Source organism: Thalassophryne amazonica, chromosome 8 (assembly GCF_902500255.1).
Source record: "Thalassophryne amazonica chromosome 8, fThaAma1.1, whole genome shotgun sequence".
In the NCBI taxonomy this organism is placed as follows: Eukaryota; Metazoa; Chordata; class Actinopteri; order Batrachoidiformes; family Batrachoididae; genus Thalassophryne; species Thalassophryne amazonica.
In genome coordinates this window covers 41127870-41148145 of record NC_047110.1, presented here as the reverse complement: position 1 = coordinate 41148145, position 20276 = coordinate 41127870, and the positions used below count along the sequence as shown (strand labels likewise).

Below are 20276 nucleotides of genomic sequence, written 5' to 3'. Positions count from 1 at the left end.
TATCAGTTTGAACATTAAATATCTTGCCTTTGTGGTGTATTCAATTGAATATAGGTTGAAGAGGATTTGCAAATCATTGTATTCTGTTTTTATTTACATTTTACACAATGTGCCAACTTCTTTGGAACCAGGAAGGTTAGATGGATGAATTAAAGCATATTTTGAACAGCAAAATATTTGTGATTGATTGATATGAAGGACTCCATAATGAAGTCACAGAATTCATATGATGAAGACCTACATTGTCAAAAACACCATTATAGACATGTATATTTGTACTTGTACATTTATGTCATGGTGTACAAGAGTACACAAGGTCAGCCTTCTGATGCCTTTCATTTTTTTAATTCCTGCCTTCACACCTTTATCCAGATACACTACAGAATTTCTGAGTCAATGTTATTTTTATTTGCAAGATAAATGGAGGAGAAGGTATCAAAATAAATTGCAACAGTCAGGCTTTCATTGTGTTCAAGACCAGGCTTGAACCTTTCACCAAGATGAGTAAGAATTGGTTCATTAAAGTCATCTTGCAAAAAAAAAAAAAAAAAAAAAACCCTTACATTTCATCGGCCCATGCTCATATTTAAGAGTTTCTGTTCCAAGGTCATCTCAGTGTTTTTAATCAAATGAATAACTGTTCATCTGATGGTAATGTGTTTTGATGTACCAAAAACTGTGAATGTCAAGTTTAAAGTAACTGCTTGTAATCTCATACCACCAGCTGTTTTTTTATGAGTACGACATTATAGTCTCCTCTCATGTTTGAGTGTCACATTATTTATTATGGAAGGATAAAAGACCGAGTGACCTCGTATTGGAAACAAGTCGACTGAAAAAGCAGGTGGTCAAGGCTGTGGTATCTGATTCAGGGTTGAGTGGAAGATGAAGAGCAGCCATATATCATAAAAAAGAAGATGACAGAAACAAAGATCAAGAGAAACAGAAAAAGACACAGTGTGAACAAGAGCTGGATGGCTGAAGGAAGAGCGCCTGGTATGCACGCTGCAAGTCGTTCAATGAAATATTACGTTTGTGATTCATACCAGAGTCTCGTGGAATCAACAGTTATGACATATGCAACACCTGCCGGAGGAACACAAGCTCATAACGCTGTCCTCTCCATGTCTGTTCATCTCATTGTATTATATCCCAAGGGTGTCCTCCAATTCTCCCGGCATTCATGACAACACACAGAGGCTACAAAACCGCTGGGCATTTCAGCACTCGTGCTGGAAAAAAAAAAAAAAGAAAGCAAAGATGCTCCTGGACATGAAAATAAGGGAAATTAAATCCTCAACACATCTGAAAATACAATCTTATTTGTGCCATCATAATGGACAGGAAAAGTTTATTTGATGTAGCCACAGTGACACCACCACGTGACAGGTCGTAGCTCAGGGGTGTGCTAAGGCACAGGTTGGCATGGCGACTGTGACAGGAGGCTGGCCTGCCTCCAAAGCTATGGCATTCTAGATTGAATTTCCAGTAAACCATCCTGTCGGCCGGTGGCTGCTCTGCCCCTCTTCCGACCTCCCCCCCCCAACCCGCTCAGTGCCCGTGGCTCTGTCCTAACGGATTGTCTCACGCCTTTGAAGTGCCGAGGGAATCCGATTTGAGCTGGCTCTGCTAAATTGTTACACAGCCAGCCTGCCCACCGTGATCTAATCAGCCAATTGCACGCTGCTGATTGTAATTGGATGAATTCCCTCGCAGGCTGTTAGGGAAGCAGGGAATGGTGGTTCGGGGAGGGTCACCAGGCCCCAGGGATGAAGACAAATGGAAGAATTACACCAGCCAGGGGTAAAGATGAACGGGGTGATGAAGAGATGAGGAGGCTGAGCGGTGTCTCAATGGCCTATTAGGAGACTAGAACCCGACAGGGGAAAAGGTAAAACAGGCCAGCTGTCGAACAGAGGACACAGCACTTCAGTCTGACCTGAAATCAGATTATACCGACATCAATTCAAAGTTGAACTTGTGGAAGGATCAGTATAAGGCGAACCTGGAGCCACCTGACGATAAAGGCTGAGTCTTATGCTGTACCTCACATGGTTGTGTTGATGGCATCAAACACACAATACTGGATGTTTGGTGGTGAAATTGAGAGACTTTTAACACTGTGGGAATTGATGTGTTGTGTAAAGTCAGTCAGGATCTGTCAGTAGTAGTTCTCTTTCTTTACAGAAATTGTCAGCTGTCAAACTTTGTTGAGTCACTGCACTGTTGACTGCTAGACACGATGTGTTCTTTGAAATCTGTATCTATATGCAGAAGAGTAGCTATGAAGCTGTAGATATCCTGTGCAGGCCCTCTGTGTCGTGTAGACTAGGGGTGTGAATCTCAGTATCTCGATTTCATTCAATTCAGATTCAGATTCATGGGGCCATAATTCAATTCTAAATCGATTTTTGATTCAAAACGATTTTCAATAAAAAATCAGTTTTCGATTCTAAACAGAAAGCTGCTACTGGTGGTGTGGCAAATTATGCCATGAAAGCAAAGTATGTCTAAGATTATGTAGTTTAATATTTGAAAAAGGCAATGTAAACAAAAACAAATCTATGAATAATGATATTAATTTTCCACAATGCTTTAGGGTTGTAGGTCTTTTGAAAGGAAATAGGCAATGGACATGTTTTGTTTGTTTGTTTGTTTGTTTTTTGCACATTCAGAATTGGCTGGAAGTTTGTTGAAGTGATGCAGTGTGCTCGAGTTGGCTCCTGGTGTCACCGCTGTGGGTGTTTGACTTCGTTCAACTTTGGGTGATGATGTACTACATGCGCTCAAGCATTTGTTGTGTTTCCAAAATGCTTGACCTTCATTTTGCAAAGCTTGTATATTGAATTGGTCATGTAAAGCTCTTTTTTACCAGGGACCAAAATGTGCCCCAACGCTTGCTTTTAACCCTCAAGTGACTGAGTGGGGTCATGTACGACCTCAGGCATATATATTTGTGCATCATTCCTCCAATTCGAATGGGAAAAACATTTCCTTCCATGAATTTCTCAATCTATTTGTCCTGCATGTGCTCATAGAATTTTACAAGGATGGGCCAAATCATGTGGCAACTATAATCCAAACTTGTGCAGGGTCACTTTTGACCCCAGCGAGATCAATGAGATTTTTAACATGATAGCTTGAGATGGTATTGTAATTTTCCAACACTAATCATTATATTTTACTGTGTTGCAGGGATGCAAACAGGGAAGCAAACCTAAAATAGCAACATTTACAGCTGCACAAACATTGAGACTGATTCTTGACGCCCAGAGTGAGGATGATGCAGATGAGTCAGCATCAGACAGTGTTAGCTCATATCTCTGATCTGTCAGAACACCTTGATATAGAATCGTTATGGAATATTGTGACGCTCTAATTATTAGGGATGTGAACCGTACAACAACTCACGATTCAATTCGATTCCGATTCTTGGGGTGACGATTCGATTCAGAATCGATTTTCGATTCAAAGAGCTCTGAGAAATAGTTATATTACTTAAAAAATGTTTATGTTTAAGAAAATGCAGCTTTACAAGGTTAATCAAGTGATTCTAAAGATGTAAATTTACTTATCTGCTTTGCTCGTTCTGAGTTGACTGGCAGTTTAGCGAAGCACTGGTCAGTAGTCGGCAGAGACCGCTGCTCCGCTTCTTGTAGTGCCGGGTGATGGCGTAGCATGTGGGCTTGCGGATTTGAAGTGATTCCGAAGTACTTAACTTTCATTTTGCAGATTTTGCACACTGCATGAGTCATGTCAAGCTCCTTCTTAAGCCCCTTTCACACCGGGGCTGCTTCCGGTTGCTCCCAGTTGCGCCGTGCGACGCCGCGTGGAAGCAACTCGGTGCCGAGACGATGCAGCTCGGCGCCACAACAGCGCGAGGGGCGCAAAGGAGGAAGCAAGTCGGGTGCCGAAAAATTAAACGTGTTTCATTTTTTTTGGCGTACTCTGCTTGACGCAGAAAGGAAGTGGTTCCAGCGCAAGCAGGGGCAAAGAGGCGTTACCCGGCGTGACTCGAAGCCACACCCTCGAAAGACCGCACTACTCGGCGCCATTTCGTGATTGCACATTGCTGCATTGTTCATCTGTATATAAACGTTGGATTGTGCATGTAGTACACCGTTATTGATTTTTGTCCCACTGGACTGTATTGTTTTGGAACTTTTATCCTGCTGGAGGCTGCTGCAGTATTTTTAACTCGCTGGAGTTTCCTCTGCTGCAGTTTTTTATTTTTTTTATCTCGCTGGAGTCTCATCCCGCCACAAGCCGTTTTATCCCGCCGGACTCTGCCGAACTTTTCACCCACACACTTCTTCCTGCAATAGCTTGCCTCCTTCTGTGTTCCTCTTCTTCTCTCAAGCGCTCTGATTCTACCACGGCATCAACTAATGCTCTCAGGGCATTCAGATGCTGCAGAAGTGCAGCTTTTACATGAGGACTATAAAACGACATGATCTGTTTCTGCAAAAACAGTTCAGTACTTCCGAGGGCAGCGAGGTGTGTGTACTGTGTTCCGAAAACAGACTGGATGAGAGGCAGAAAATGAGGCTATTTAAAGTTTAGAGTGAGGGGGAGCAACTGGCAGCACCTGGCAAAACTCACAGCGCAACGAGACGTCATTGGGCGCAAGCCGACACACCGGCAATTAACTCCAAATGTAGACCACACAATAACTCTGAAGTTAACTTGGGTAATGTCTTCATCTAGACACCTAACCTCAGATCAGTTACTTGGAAAGTTCATACTACTCAGAAAATATCTGATCTGTGTAGGTAAAAGCACAAAAGAGCGTGATTCAAAAGGAATGTAAATGTAGAATAAAGTTCAGAGTTGGACTCAAACTGGGATTCTGCCATGAGACAGAACCGTTCATTGAGACACACATCACACAGTGCTTGTAATGATTTTCTTAGGCTCATAACCAGGGTGAACTAGGTATGAATCCTTTAGGTGTATTGATTAGTAGTTGCATCATGTGACATATGTGTCTATGCTGGTTCTAGGCTGATCTTAGTGTGAACCTGCAGGATGACAGCAGCTTCTTCTATGGTGTTTCCAGTCAATATGAGAGCCCTGAGAACATGATCATCACCTCATCTACCAAAGTCTGCTCATTTGGCAAGCAGGTGGTCGAGAAAGTAGAGGTAAGACAAAGATATTATGTGGCTTTCATGTACATGTTTTATTCGGGTCACTGGGTGCTGAATGGGTCGGGCTGTTCCCACCACTATTTTACAGCAAGTGTAGCTAGGATGACCAAACAGGTTGGACCTGTGGTTGTACTTTTGTAGGTCAGTACCAGGGTTATGAAGCATTGTATCTTACACAAGCTGTATAGATTAATTAACATGCACCTTCCAAGGTCTGCCTGAATGAAAAGGCAGGAAGAGTTTAGAGTGTGAAATCATGGAATCAAAGTTCAAGCTTACAAGATTAAGAGGTGTCCAGATTTGGCATATAATGGCTACATATTTATGTAAATATATCATTTCTGAAGCAGCATGGAACTGCACTATGTGACAGTCAACTGACAGCAAAGTATAATGGAGACATGGAACATTACTGCTCAGTGCTTCACTGTGACATCAGCAGAACAGCCACAGGTCTTTATTTGCATCATTTCCATAGCCTTATTTGTTCAAGATATGATTCATGTACAGAAGAATGTTCCACTTATTTTGAAATATTACTTGTCATATAAAAATGTCTTTGCCACATACAGGTTTAATAACACACTGTGCACTCCCTGTCATGTGTGATAGTGAAGAGGGTGCATTTTATTTTAGTTTTATGCAGTTCTGTTTGTGTCAGCATACATCTAACACTGTGCCAGAGCTTTGGTCATGATAGATTTTAGATTTAGTTTGATTGTATGGCTGGTATTTGTTAATAGCCAAAGCAGATGGTCACCCCACTGAGGCTGGTCTCCTTTAAATTTCTTCCTTTAATCAGCAAACCACCGAGGAAGTTTTTCCTGACCACTGTTGCCAGTGTGCTTGCTCAGATGGTTGGCAAGCTTAGACTTTACTCATGTAAAGCACCTTGGGTGACATCTCTCTTGTGATTGGTGCTGTACAACTAAACTGAAATTGAACTGGATTGAATGCAATGATTGTACACAATCAAATGATTATCCTGATTCTCTTCTGCAATTCCAGCAAGTTTACCTAAAAGAATTCCGAATGATATCTGGTCCTTGTCAGCATTATTGGCATCTCTAAATTTTAAGAACAAAATTTTAAATATGTTTAAAAATAAATGAAAATTAAACAACTGTATGTATGGCAGTGCCCTGCGATAGACTGGTGTCCTCTCCGTGGTGTACCCTGCCTCACCCCCTATGACTGCTGGCATAGGCTCCAGCCCCCTGTGATCCTTGATTAGAGTAAATGGGTATAGAAAGTGAATGATGAACGAATATACATTAATAAGATTTTTTTAAATGTCCAAAGTTACTGAATAGCGTGCAAACATCCTTTAATTTAGTGATTAAAAACATCAAAATGTGTGTGACAGTTATTGGCGCCCTGTACAGTAAATCTTCACTTTCACAGCAAGTTTTGCACAAGTCAGGGGAAGGATATATGAAGTTTTCCAAGTCACTGAATGTGATTTGCATCAATCTTTATGAAAAACAAACACAATGATACTGTACAGTAAATCTGTCTAGAGTAAGTAGTTCTCAAAACTGAATGACAGGAACACAGGAACCAGCAGGACCCTAAAAACTTTGCTCATTTTTCTGTTGTATAGATTTCAGCATTATCTAACACCTCTGACTCTGAAAGCTTTTCCCATAGGTCTGTCAATCTGATAGGCTGAGTACTCAGAGGTATAAATATCATAAATGAGATAGGAGAGAAGCCATCAAAGCACCTATGACAATAGAGTTTTGATGCTGGGATTGGGGGGGACAACAGCTTCATGGTAGAGCAGAACAGAGGTTTTTCCTTTAAAACAAGACGTGAAAATAATGAGAAGGGTGGACATACAGTAGTGTTCAGAATAATAGTAGTGCTATGTGACTAAAAAGATTAATCCAGGTTTTGAGTATATTTCTTATTGTTACATGGGAAACAAGGTACCAGTAGATTCAGTAGATTCTCACAAATCCAACAAGACCAAGCATTTATGATATGCACACTCTTAATGCTATGAAATTGGGCTATTAGTAAAAAAAAAAAGTAGAAAAGGGGGTGTTCACAATAATAGTAGTGTGGCACTCAGTCAGTGAGTTTGTCAATTTTGTGGAACAAACAGGTGTGAATCAGGTGTCCCCTATTTAAGGATGAAGCCAGCAACTGTTGAACATGCTTTTCTCTTTGAAAGCCTGAGGAAAATGGGACATTCAAGACATTGTTCAGAAGAACAGCGTAGTTTGATTAAAAAGTTGATTGGAGAGGCGAAAACTTATACGCAGGTGCAAAAAATTATAGGCTGTTCATCTACAATGATTTCCAGTGCTTTAAAATGGACAAAAAAAAAAAAAAAAAACTGAGACGTGTGGAAGAAAACGGAAGACAAACTTCAAAATGGATAGAAGAATAACCAGAATGGCAAAGGCTCACCCATTGATCAGCTCCAGGATGATCAAAGACAGTCAGTCTGGAGTTACCTGTAAGTGCTGTGACAGTTAGAAGATGCCTGTGTGAAGCTAATTTATTTGCAAGAATCCCCTGCAAAGTCCCTCTGTTAACTAAAAGACGTGCAGAAGAGGTTACAATTTGCCAAAGAACACATCAACTGGCCTAAAGAGAAATGGAGGAATATTTTGTGGACTGATGAGAGTAAAATTGTTCTTTTTGGGTCCAAGGGCCACAGACAGTTTGTGAGACGACCTCCAAACTCTGAATTCAAGCCACAGTTCACAGTCAAGACAGTGAAGCATGGTGGTGCAAGCATCATGATATGGGCATGTTTCTCCTACTATGGTGTTGGGCCTATATATCGCATACCAGGTATCATGGATCAGTTTGGATATGTCAAAATACTTGAAGAGGTCATGTTGCCTTATGCTGAAGAGGACATGCCCTTGAAATGGATGTTTCAACAAGACAATGACCCCAAGCACACTAGTAAACGAGCAAAGTCTTGGTTCCAAACCAACAAAATTAATGCCTTGCAGATGTGAAGAAATCATGAAAAACTCTGGTTATACAACTAAATACTAGTTTAGTGATTCACAGGATTGCTAAAAAAGCAGTTTGAACATAATAGTTTTGAGTTTGTAGCGTCAACAGCAGATGCTGCTATTATTGTGAACACCCCCTTTTCTACTTGTTTTTTTAATAATAGCCCAATTTCATAGCCTTAAGAGTGTGCATATCATGAATGCTTGGTCTTGTTGGATTTTTGAGAATCTACTGAATCTACTGGTACCTTGTTTCCCATGTAACAATAAGAAATATACTCAAAACGTGGATTAATCTTTTTAGTCACATAGCACTACTATTATTCTGAACACTACTGTACATTTGACAGTATTTTGTGTTAATTTTGTACTCTTTACAGCCACAGTTTGACATTCAAAAGCTTGACAGCACAGACTTTTCTTGTGTGTTTCTGAAATATTTGCACACTATTGTACAGCAGAATGTCAACTTAGATATAACAGTAGACTGCATATAATACATGGTTACATACAGTATATAGTTAACTGTCTGGACAGATAATTCATTCTTGACCATGTCAAAAATCTCCATTCCATCTCTGACAAATGAAAAGTGTTTGTTTTTGAGACGGATTCCAGTCAGTCACACTGATCTGTGGTCAGCACACTGATGTGACTCACAGCTGTTGCCACCATGTCTAACTGTTATGTTTCCTGTTAACAAGACAAAACTGTGGCCCTGCCCCCACCTGATTCTGATTAATCGTACAATTTAAGCACATACACAGATCCCTAGGTAGAGCATTCTGCCTCAGCAGGCCACATGATGATATTTAATGGGTACATCATTTGATTATGGATGTCACGATAAATATGTTTATTGTCATATCTGCCATGCCATATGCTGCATTAAGTTTATTATATTACCCAGATTACAGCTGATCACATAGATGTTCATATCTAATGTGGCCCATTGAGTTTTAGTGGAATGTTTGTGGTCCTTTTTCATTTTCCACAGGATTCACATTGCATTCTGTCATGTTTTAAAAATCTCTTTGAAGATGGTACATGCATATCAGAGGGGGAGTATTATTCACTCTTTCAGCATGATGATACAGGTGTCTTAACACCAGATATCAAGGCTTGTGGCCCAAAACACTCCACACAAGTGATGCATCCTAAAATTTGTTTTTATGCCTCTGAGAAACAACCTGTTTTTGTACTTCCTGCTTTAAAAAGAAACAAGCTTCTGCAAAGCTCTGCGCTCTCTACAAAGGGAGACAGAGCTTTACCCTATGGTCAGAGTGACTACAAATGAGAGTAACGAGTAGTTGTCATTTCTCACTCGAAGGGCATTCCCGGGCGTGGCCTCCTCATGGTGACTTGGTTTTATTGTGCACAATGTTTAATGGTAGATTATAAAAGACAGGGAAGCCCACAGCTGTCACTGTGAGCTTTGACTTGCTTTACTACTTGATGGTACCAAAGCTTGATTGATTGCTTCAGTAAAACGTGTCACAGTGACGTTCCTGCATCACTTGTTAGCATGATGTCCTGTAAATCACCTCAAAGGTATTATCTACTAATGAAAACAACATTTTTAGCTTTAATATAATGAAGGCAAAGCCTTTGACTAAGCAGTATTTTTTGCTATTGAAAAATATTGATGTTTGATTGAAATACTGTAAAATTTGAAGGTTATTTTATTAATTTTCTTCATGGGTTGATGATTTTACAACAAAACATATATATTTTCCTGACATGTGAAACTGACAACATGTATAACATGTATTAAATTGCAATTATAAATATACTGTGAGATATTTAATGACAATATCATAAAACAACATTTTAATTCAATGAAACTACATATGTATGCTATGTACAATGTAGAAATATTCATTACAGGACCCCTAATTATAAATAAGCAACAAATTAGTAACAGTTCACAGGATTTCTAAAAGTAAAATGTTCATTATAGTACCTGCCATTATGAATAAGCAACAGATTACTAACAGTTCTTACAAAAACATCTTCCATCGGCTTAAGTTATTTTGTTTGAAGGCGTAAACAGCGTATGTCATACTGACATCACTTAAATTGGCAGTCTCCGTGTCACATCGTTCACCATTTTCATAAAATAGACTTCTTGTCTATTTTGGTTCCGCCTAGCTGTAGGCATAGTGATCTCTGTAAAATTCCCACTCTGACTGAAAATGAAGGCCAACATGTCACTTTGCCTCGGAAGAATTTGGAGGTTTATTGAGATGTTATCTGTAGAAAGTATCCTGTTGGTGTGTGAAGGTCTTCTGAATTGAACAGGTTTCATTAAACTGTTTAATAAATTCTGTTTGAACTGGGGTTGACTGTAACAGTTGTGGAGCTAGAGTCTTTGATCCATAGGGACTGTTTGTTGAAGTTCTCCTGAGGCATCATAAATTCAGCCAGGAAATGTTTGGAAGACTGGTCACTTTGCGATAAGGGAGGTTGAGAGGATTTTGGTGCTTGACACCAAGTCAAGTGATAAAACAGTTATTCAGCTTAAGACATTCTGACGTTTGAAAAGCCTAGAGAGTCAGTTTTTGGTTAAAAGTAGAAAATTAAGCCAACTTTTGATTCTGCAAAGATTTGTCTGTGGCCATATTCACTTCAGATCCATTATGTTACACATAATTTTTTTCTTCTTTTTATCTGTTCCTAGACAGAATATGCACGATTTGAGAATGGGCGTTACATGTTTCGAATCCATCGATCCCCGTTATGTGAATACATGATCAACTTCATCCACAAGCTTAAGCACCTGCCGGAAAAGTACATGATGAACAGTGTGCTGGAGAACTTCACCATTCTGCAGGTACACACAGTGCAGCGCATCCGTGCAGGAAATTTCAGTTTCACTTTGAATGCATGTTATAGTTCTGACGTGGTGTTGTTCTTGTTGTCCTTTCGGCTGCTCCCGTTTTTGTTCAGTATCACCGAAGAGGATACAGTCAGATCCGCATTGGTATTTGGTACAAGTTTTACACTGGATGCCCTTCCTGACACAACTCCAGTTTTACCTGGCGAAACACACACTGGTGTTCCAAAGAGGTCTCCCATTCAAGTTCTAACCAGATGCCGCATTGCTTAGCTTCTGAGATCAGACGGGATCAGACTTACACAGAGCAGACCGGCTGCATAGTTCTGACGTGGTATAAAACATGCAATACTTTATTAACACAGGCAAAACCCAAGTCTCAAGAAAGTCCCAGCTCTCTCTTCTGTCACTTTGCACAGTTGGCCTACCTAAGTCACTCCTCAACTGTCCAGCTGGTTCTGACCTCTGGGCCAACAGTCCTCGAGGGCTTGTCCAAATGATAATTCTGTTAATTGATTGGAATCTGAATTTTTGGAGATATGAAGATGTGTTGTACATAAGGAGTTCATCTTGATTTAGGATAAGCTGAAATATACAGTATCTGCACGCATACACCGTCCATCATCCGTGTCGTTCAACTTATGCCAATATTAAATGATAAAACAAATGGCCATGTGAGTTTTCATGTTGTATATTCCTATAAGTGAGGGACGTGACATGGACATTTTGAATGAAAACCTTCTATGTCATGAACAGTGGTGGGAAATTCTGTCAGCTCGTTTCCTGTCATTACCGATAGGCACATTTTCTCTTACACGCTCAACAATTCTCAACTTTATTTATACCTCATATTTCATTGGTTTGTTTAGACTGTTTATGTGAATAAAAAGACAGGAAGTGAAAATGGGCTTCACTCATGTCATGTTAGCAAAGGCTAGGCTTAGCTCACTCAATGAAAACATTTAGACCCCAGCATATAAACAAATAATGTACGTTCTTGTGTGCATACAAACCCTGTTTCAAAGCACTTGGTGACATAATGAGTCCCCATGATGGGTTCCTTTTGAAAGGAATTATGGAACAATGTTCCAAAACATGGGTGTTGCAAAGGTTTCAGAATGTTTTGGAAAAGTGTTTCAAGTTTGCATCCCTAATTTATAGCACTCATGAAAAGTTCTGCTATCAAATAAAATGTGTGTGTGCGCGCGTGCGTGCCTGTATGAATGTTTGTTCAATTAAGAAAACCTAATTGCATATTCTCTTTAGAAAAATCCTGTTATTTTCCATTCAGAGTGCATTGTTTCAAAGCAAGACTCACCAAGACCATTTTGCCGCAGCTGTTGCCATTGCGAAGTGATGTTGCACCCTTGTGGCCAACTTTGAAAGGTGTTGTGTGGACATCTGTCAGAAAAGGTGTGAAACAGGAAAGGTTTTCCACACACACTGTAAAAAATAATCTGTTGTTTACAGTGGTGAGCACAGTTCCGATAATCCGATAACAGATAATTATCTAAGATAATGTTTTCATTATCAGATTATCTTTTTAGATAACTTTAAAAACCATTATCGGACTAATTATTTTCCGATACATTTTTGTCCAATAACTTTTGACTGATAACATAGTAAACAAAGGTGAACAGTGACAAACACTTAAAATTTAAAATCAATTGAGCACCTACCTGTTAAAAGTTTCCTAACAGATGCATAGTTCTACCCTCTGCAAACAGAAGAGAGCTGCTTTCAGAAGAAAAACACACACACACACACAAAAAATAATAATTTCCTTTAACACGTCATCCAGAGGCATACATTTTTAACTTATGGTTCAAATTTTACCCAAACTAATTTTGGACAAGTTATTTAAAATTACCTTCATGTCTGATGTTTTATAAAGTGAAAATATCAGATATGTGTTTTAGTTTTAAAGTAATGTGCTAATTTTAAGGTTTTAGTGAGCACATGCTGTGCCCAGCAGTGCATTATGGGTAGGATAGTCTAATCTCAGTATGTTCACGACAGGACAAATGCATTTCAGACACTCTGTTCAGGCTCCACGGACAGCAGCATTAAACTCTAGTGCCTAAAACTCTGGTGAATATATTCTCTGGGTTTATAGACATTATTGTATTTGCGTTTGTTAAATTCCACACATCTTAAATGTAGCAGACACGGATTATCTGGGATTTTGTTTTGGCAAGTTTGTCAGGCCTCTACTGCCATCTACTGGCCAGTAGTGTTCATGGCAGTATTCGCCCTAAGTACTAAGCGTCTGGGCACTAGTAGATGGCAGTGTTCTATTTATTTTTACAAATTAAGTTTAAAAAAAAAAACAACAAAAAAATAACATTACAAGACAGCTCTGCAGTGTTTGCACAGGCACAGTGCGAGCAGTTGGACACTTGTAGTCCCTCAGCAGCAGGATAACCTCACGACGGCCGACCAGAATAATATCAAACAGGTTTGATTTTCATTTGACCATACGATCGGCGATCAGGAGGTGGTCGTGAGATGTTAAATGCAGCTTGTTACTCCATGTACACTATATGATGCAGGATGCCCGATTAACCTGAAACTCGGTCCAAACATTTCTCACACGCATAAAAAATCATCTGAAAAAGGGCCAAAACTCGCACAGTGTAAAGCCAACATTTATGTGTAAAGACAATATTGAGTGCACGTTTTACAACATCATCAAACGTGCGCACGGCACTAATAAAATGAGCACACATTCTCTCCACATGCAAAACATTAAAAATGCCTGTTTTTACAAATAAAAAATGGAATATTTTACAAAAGCACATTTATCTGTAAACACCAACACACATTAACATGTTGGTTTACATAATGAATGACTGAACCAATCAGGGTTTAGCAGAGGCACTTTTACCCAGAATCCTTTGCGATCTGTCTGTGTTTGTTACAAAACCTCAGAATTAGTGCATTATTCAACATTAAAAGATATATGTTATATTTTAACTTTGTACAATTGACAGAATTGACATTAATGGAGTTATTCTATCGATATTAATGTTATTTATAAATCAAAACCATAAGTCAGCATGACTTTATTTTCCAAGACCTCCGCCTGACCGGCGCGTTGTGATTGATAGAGAGCTGCCTTTACAGCTGCTGTTAGGGTGCCTCTGTGCTGGAAATGGTGTAGTAAACAAGAGCTTCCAGCAGGGCAGGATGTTCAAAGACAAAAGTGTGGCCTCACTGTTTAGGTCTGTTGTCACTTTTAATATTACTAGAAGCTCTTGTGGTGTTAAAACTCAAATTCAGTTTATTAGTAGTTACAAATGTACCAGAGACAACATTGGAGGTTATTGGTTATCTGTAACTTCTGATACATTTTGGGGTGGTTTATCGTTTTATCTTTATCAAAGATAACTTTTCAGTTATCTGATTATCTGTTATCAAAGTTAATTTTTTGGTTATCTGTGCCCACCACTGGTTGTTTATATGGTATTTAAAAAAAAAAGGCAGGTTATATTTTGGAGGATACGGCAAACAAGCACATAGCGATATTTGGCCGGATCTCCTCACTGATTGGCTAGTTCAAATGACATCATCGTAGAGTTTATTTCAACGTGGCGGAGCCCTCTGCAAAGTTGAACTGGACGATATTTCGCCGTATGCGGCACCGGCAAAATGGCGGGTTGCGCTGTTTTGCCGGCCATCTAAATTTATTCACGACAGAACGCCGTGGTCCGGCAGGAACTTAAAGGCGATCAGAGTTTAAGATCTCCTTATTTCACATTCATGATAGTAGCTCAATATTGGTGATTTTCATTATTGAAAAAAATTGGCATATTTTACCATTCACTATTTTCAGTGGTGGCCTGATCGAAGGTTTTGCAGACATGACACTGACAGAGAAAAAACAGGATAAACACGTGCCGACGTGGACTTCTGTATTTTCGTTTTTATTCTGTCTTGAACTTTGTTTATCATCCCCGCCCTACACAGAAAATTATCAAGACTGCAAAAATTATTTCCACCGTGCCCAAAATTATTGATGGGCGCAGCAGTGGAAATAATTTTGGGCATGGTGGAAATAATTTTCGCCACACAGTAGAAATAATTTCGGGCATGGCTATGCCATGTTTTTGAGCTGCTTTTAGCATCCGAGAATCCCTCGAGCTGCTTTTAGCATCTGAGAATCTCTCCGACAGTAGGTGATTTTCTGTTGCGATTCAAACGGCTGCATGGCACCCAAAACAGCATTTAAAGATGAAAAATTAGCACCAACACTCAATGCCGAGGGCGCTGCAACACTCAGTGCTGAGGACACCGCCATGTTGAAATACCCTCTACGATGACGTCATTTGAACTAGCAAATCAGTGTGGAGATCGGTCAAATATAGCTAGGTGCGTGTTTGCCGTATCCGGCAAAATATACACTTCGTAAAAAAATGGCAGCTAAGGTTGCCATAATAATTCTGAAAATATGTAAACTCCTTTGGAGAACAACCTGTAAACTTTATGGTATGAAGCTGTTGTAATTTACATTTTAAACAGTCAGTCCAACAACATTTTTTTTTTTTTTTTGCTAAATTGTTACCATGTTTTTAAACTATTTCTGTAGCATTTCAATACAATTGTTATACACTATTCCATCTTGTGCAGGGTCACCACAGGTTTTGTAGGGGATCCAGCTGTTTTTTCTGCTCCAGCTGTATAAAGTGAATAGGCCTCAGGCAGCCTTGAACATGGGATGTTTCACTTGGGAGACAAACCCATTTATTGTTTACCCAACTCTGCTGCCACACAAAAGGAACTACTCTGAAAATATAATGAACTGTATATTATATTGCCATATTAATATAATTTTACTGCATTTATACAAAGTATGTTAATATGAGTTCTGAAAAAGGATTAAAAAAAAAGAAGATTCTGCAGTTCATTACATTTTCAGACTAATGCATACCATGTGACTGAATGGCAGTCACAAGCAATGTCCCCAGTTCAAGGCTACCTGTACCCCATTGTTCTTTTGTTGATGTTTTACAAATTACAATGGTTTTATACTATACAAGTTACAGGTTATTATGTAAAATTATTCACATATTTTTTTACAGAATTATTCTGGCAACCACAGCTGCCAGTACGCCCCTCCCCAAATACAAACAACCAAACAAACCAAAACCAGAGTTTTTATGTTGTTGTTTTTTTGTTTGTGTTTTTTAACAGTGCCGTTATATTTGTCTGAATAGCTTAACAGGTGGTAGCAATTGTGTCACCAAGTATGAACATTGTGCTTTTTTTTCCTGCCTTCTTGCAGAGTTGCAACATTTTGTTCATTCTCCTGTGTGTTGGACTTGAATTTAGCCATATGCTTCACTTAGACCAGTGCATCGAATAGACTGTAACACAGTTGTCTTCAGGCCCAGTGTTCAAAGACATTGGTGTCCCTGCTGCATTCCTACTGACTGAGGGACAATGGAGATATTGAGCCCACGCTGCCGACTGCATGGCAGCACGTCAGGTCTCTCAATAGGCTGATTTAGCTCATATTAATGATGAACAATGCATAAACACACATACATGTGCACACTGACACAATATAGCACACTCTGACTTTGCAAGTCACAGCACAATGTGTCAATATCCTTCACACAAGTCCTCTATTCAGTGATATGCAGAGCAGTTGAGCATAAGTTGTGTGTTTCTTTGATAGTTTTTAGATATTCTGTCTTTGTGGATACAGATAAGCTTTGGTTATGTGCTGCTCTGAACCAACATCCATATGTGGACAGTCCAAGTGGCACAGGTATCACTTGGTTTTAAGGATATTTTCATGCAATATTTTTATGAACATATATTTGTAATCTGAATTACTGGCCGAAATTATCAAAAGCATCCAATCTCACAGTTAAAAACAAAATCAAATCAAATCAACTTTATTTATAAAGCACTTTAAAAAAAAGCTGCAGCTGAAACAAAGTGCTGTACACAAGGGGACATAAAAGGCAACAAACCACAAAGTACACAAAAAAAGCAAACAAAAAAATTAAAACTAAAACAAGTAAAAACAGTTAAAACAACCAAAACAGATCGAGAATCTCATTCTAGGTTAAAAGCCAGTACATAAGTGGGTTTTAAGATTAGTTTTAAAAACAGAAAATGAAGAGGCCTGCCTGATGTGGAGTGGTAAATCGTTCCACATCTTTGGAGCCACAACAGAAAAGGCTCGATCCCCTCTGAGCATAGGCTTTGCACCTCGGCACCTCCAGGAGGAGCTAATCAGCTCACCGGAGGTGGCGAGCAGGGGTGTAAAGATGAAGCAGCTCAGAAAGGTTATGAAGAATGAGAGTTAATGAAGATGATGACTTGAAAGAACACAATGTAAACTTCACCAAGGCCCAACAGTCCTGTTTATCTGTCCTTAACCGAAATGAACCAATACAAATAACACAGAAATCTGTGAGACGTGGAAATTTTTTTTTGCAGGGCTCCTCTATAATGTTAGGTGTTCGTCCTGGGCCCATTGCCCACTCTCACCACCATGTTTCATGAAGATTACTTCAGTCCTTTTTGAGTAATCCTTGCTAATAGACAGGAAATGAGAAAAAGCCCAAACACACAAAAAAGAAAAACCAACTAGATCTGTGCTATTATTCAGATTTACTTGTTATGGGTTCTTATTTGGTCCATACCCCATCCTTCCACTAATTTTCATGAAATTTTCTTTCAGTAGTTTCTGAGTAATGCTGCAAAAAGCAGGTCAGGTCACGGATCATCCACTGGCCCAGTGCGCCAACCACACCACAAAGCCACCCCAAGTCCTGGATGACAATCACCCAGACACAACTGGTAATAGCCATCAATCTGCTACATACAGGGAAAGCATGGACATCAGCTTGGACTTCTCCACTCGCTGGAGTCCTCAACACTGAGGCAACTGTGTGCTGGATTATGTTCAGAAAAAAATGCATCACATGTTCAAAATGGCACAGCTGAAGTTTCCTCAAAATGACGTTCATACTCCTTATCCAAGTCTTTAGAAGTAACTGTCCGTTACATTCCGGCAGTACCCAAAGATCCTCTGAAGAGACCTGGTACCAAACAAATCTAGTCATCACCTTAGGTCACAGGTAAGCGTCCAAGTCTCACAGCCATACAGGAAGACAGGAAACACCAGGACCCTAAAAACTTAGATCTTTGTATGTCTTCTGCAAAGACTTCAGCATCACCAAACACCTCTGTCCAGCAACCTCATGACTCCATAAGCTCTTCCTAAGTGTCTCTCAATCTGAAAGACAGAAGACCCGGGTCAAAAGGTGCTCCCCAAAAACTACGTAGTTTGCAACGGTAACAAGCATGTACAGCCGGGTCTTTATGCCACGTCATTTACCTTGGAAATCATAAATCATGACTGGGAATGATACCGCACCTGAGACAAATGTGTTTCAGTTTCCAAATAACACCACAAGTCGTAAAATAAGATAGACACATCCAAGATTTTGCACTTCAAAAATACTCAATCCACCAAAAAGAAATTACATTAGTGTTTTAATTTATTGCTACTGTAGCACTGTGTAGACGTTGTTAGCAACATCTACTGGGTTAACAAATAATATTAGCGCACCAATTGATAAACAACACCTGATACTGTATTTCATGCATAAAAATGCCATAGCAACACATCCATAGACTGCAGAAGGCCAGCAATGTTTGCACAATTTATTAAATTGGACACAAAAAAAGAAGTGCTTAAAAAACAGTAAAAACTATGGCTTTGACTGTTGCTACTTGGAGTAGCCATCTTTGATTGTGAACTTGTGGGTTGGAAGGAGTTGATGAATTGAAATTCTGACTTCAGGAGACACTGCTGGGGAGGTTTAACTGGGAAATTCCAACCTCTGAGTACAAATGGAGTGCTCCAGTAATTCCCAAGCTGTGTGTGAGAGAGAGAATGTAAGGCGTTGTTGTTAAGTGCGTTAAGCGCCTGATTCTGATGTAATGGTGATGTAGAAATGCAGTCCATTGATAATTTAAGGTTTATTTAGGTGACTCTTCAATAGACTTGTTGAATAAACCTCTGTGTCCCTCCAGGTGGTGACTAACAGGGACACGCTGGAGACCCTCCTGTGCATAGCCTACGTCTTTGAAGTGTCCACCAGCGAGCATGGTGCACAACATCACATCTACAGACTAGTCAAAGACTGACCATCACAGCTGGAACACAGCTGCTCCAGATCCAGCGTAGCACCTCAGTGAGCACCAACAATAAAAACACACACACACAAAAAAATAAAAAACAGACTGCATCATCCATACGCTTCAAGGTGAACCCAAACAGCTCAGTCTGGACCCAGGCAAACACCCTGGAACGTTACAACTGTGGAAGTGGAAACAGGCTTTGTGTGAAATAAAATGAGTACCGTGAAATACTGTGGTCTCTATGCCAAAGGAGCCAAATGTAGCCAAGAAGACCTGCATGAGAAAGTTGTCATTGGTGGTGTTTGTTCTTCTCATTTTACGAGTGCTTGTTTTGATTTTGATTCTTTTACACACATGTATGTGCAGCCAATGTTTGCAGCAGACATGTCTGGCTGCCTCAGGGTGCCACCTAGTGACTCATATGTGAAAGTCATACAAAAACAAAAACAATGGAAGAAAATGTATATTGTTTGAAATTCATATGTTTGCACATCCATGATTTATCTCTGTTTTTTTGGTGTTATTTGAGCATTGTAATTCTGTACAGTGCCACTTCCAACTCCTTAAACTCAGCTATCAAACGGGCTAAAAGGATTTAATAGAGTTATTGTGTACACTGTTTGATGTTTAATGTGAAATGTTTCTTGTATTGTCTTACTGTTTGAAAGTCTGACTACAACAACAGACACATAACACTGCTAACTTGAACTAGATTTGCATCTGTAACATAATTACAGAGTTGTTGGAAATCTAAGTTGTAGTATTTCTTACAAACGTCTGCATTGTTGCTGGGTTTTGCTTATGACTCCAAAATGTGACACATCATTATACAACCCCAATTTCAATGAAGTTGGGATGTTGTGAAAAAGGTAGATAAAAACAGAATACAATGATTTGCAAATCTTCAACCTATATTCAATTGAATACACCACAAAGACAAGATATTTAATGTTCAAACTGATAAACTTTATTGTTTTTGTGAAAATATTTGCTCATTTTGAAATGGATGCCTGCAACACGTTTCAAAAAAGCTGGGACAGTGATTTGTTTACCACTGTGTTACATCACCTTTCCTTCTAACAACACTCAAAAAGCATTTGGGAACTGAGGACACTAATGTTGAAGCGTTGTTCAACAGTCTGG

General features: G+C 39.5%; 1 protein-coding gene across 1 annotated transcript in view; it reads left to right on the top strand.

The window, feature by feature from the left end:
- Positions 1-19960, top strand: part of LOC117515469 (transcriptional enhancer factor TEF-3-like) — a 73902-nt gene extending 53942 nt beyond the window's left edge. The window contains exons 9-11 of the mRNA XM_034176039.1: positions 5004-5144; positions 10812-10964; positions 19026-19960. Of these exons, the coding sequence (XP_034031930.1) occupies positions 5004-5144; positions 10812-10964; positions 19026-19139 (408 nt within the window). The 3' untranslated portion in view covers positions 19140-19960. The remainder of the gene's footprint in view (positions 1-5003; positions 5145-10811; positions 10965-19025) is intronic.
- Positions 19961-20276: the final 316 nt, after the last annotated feature.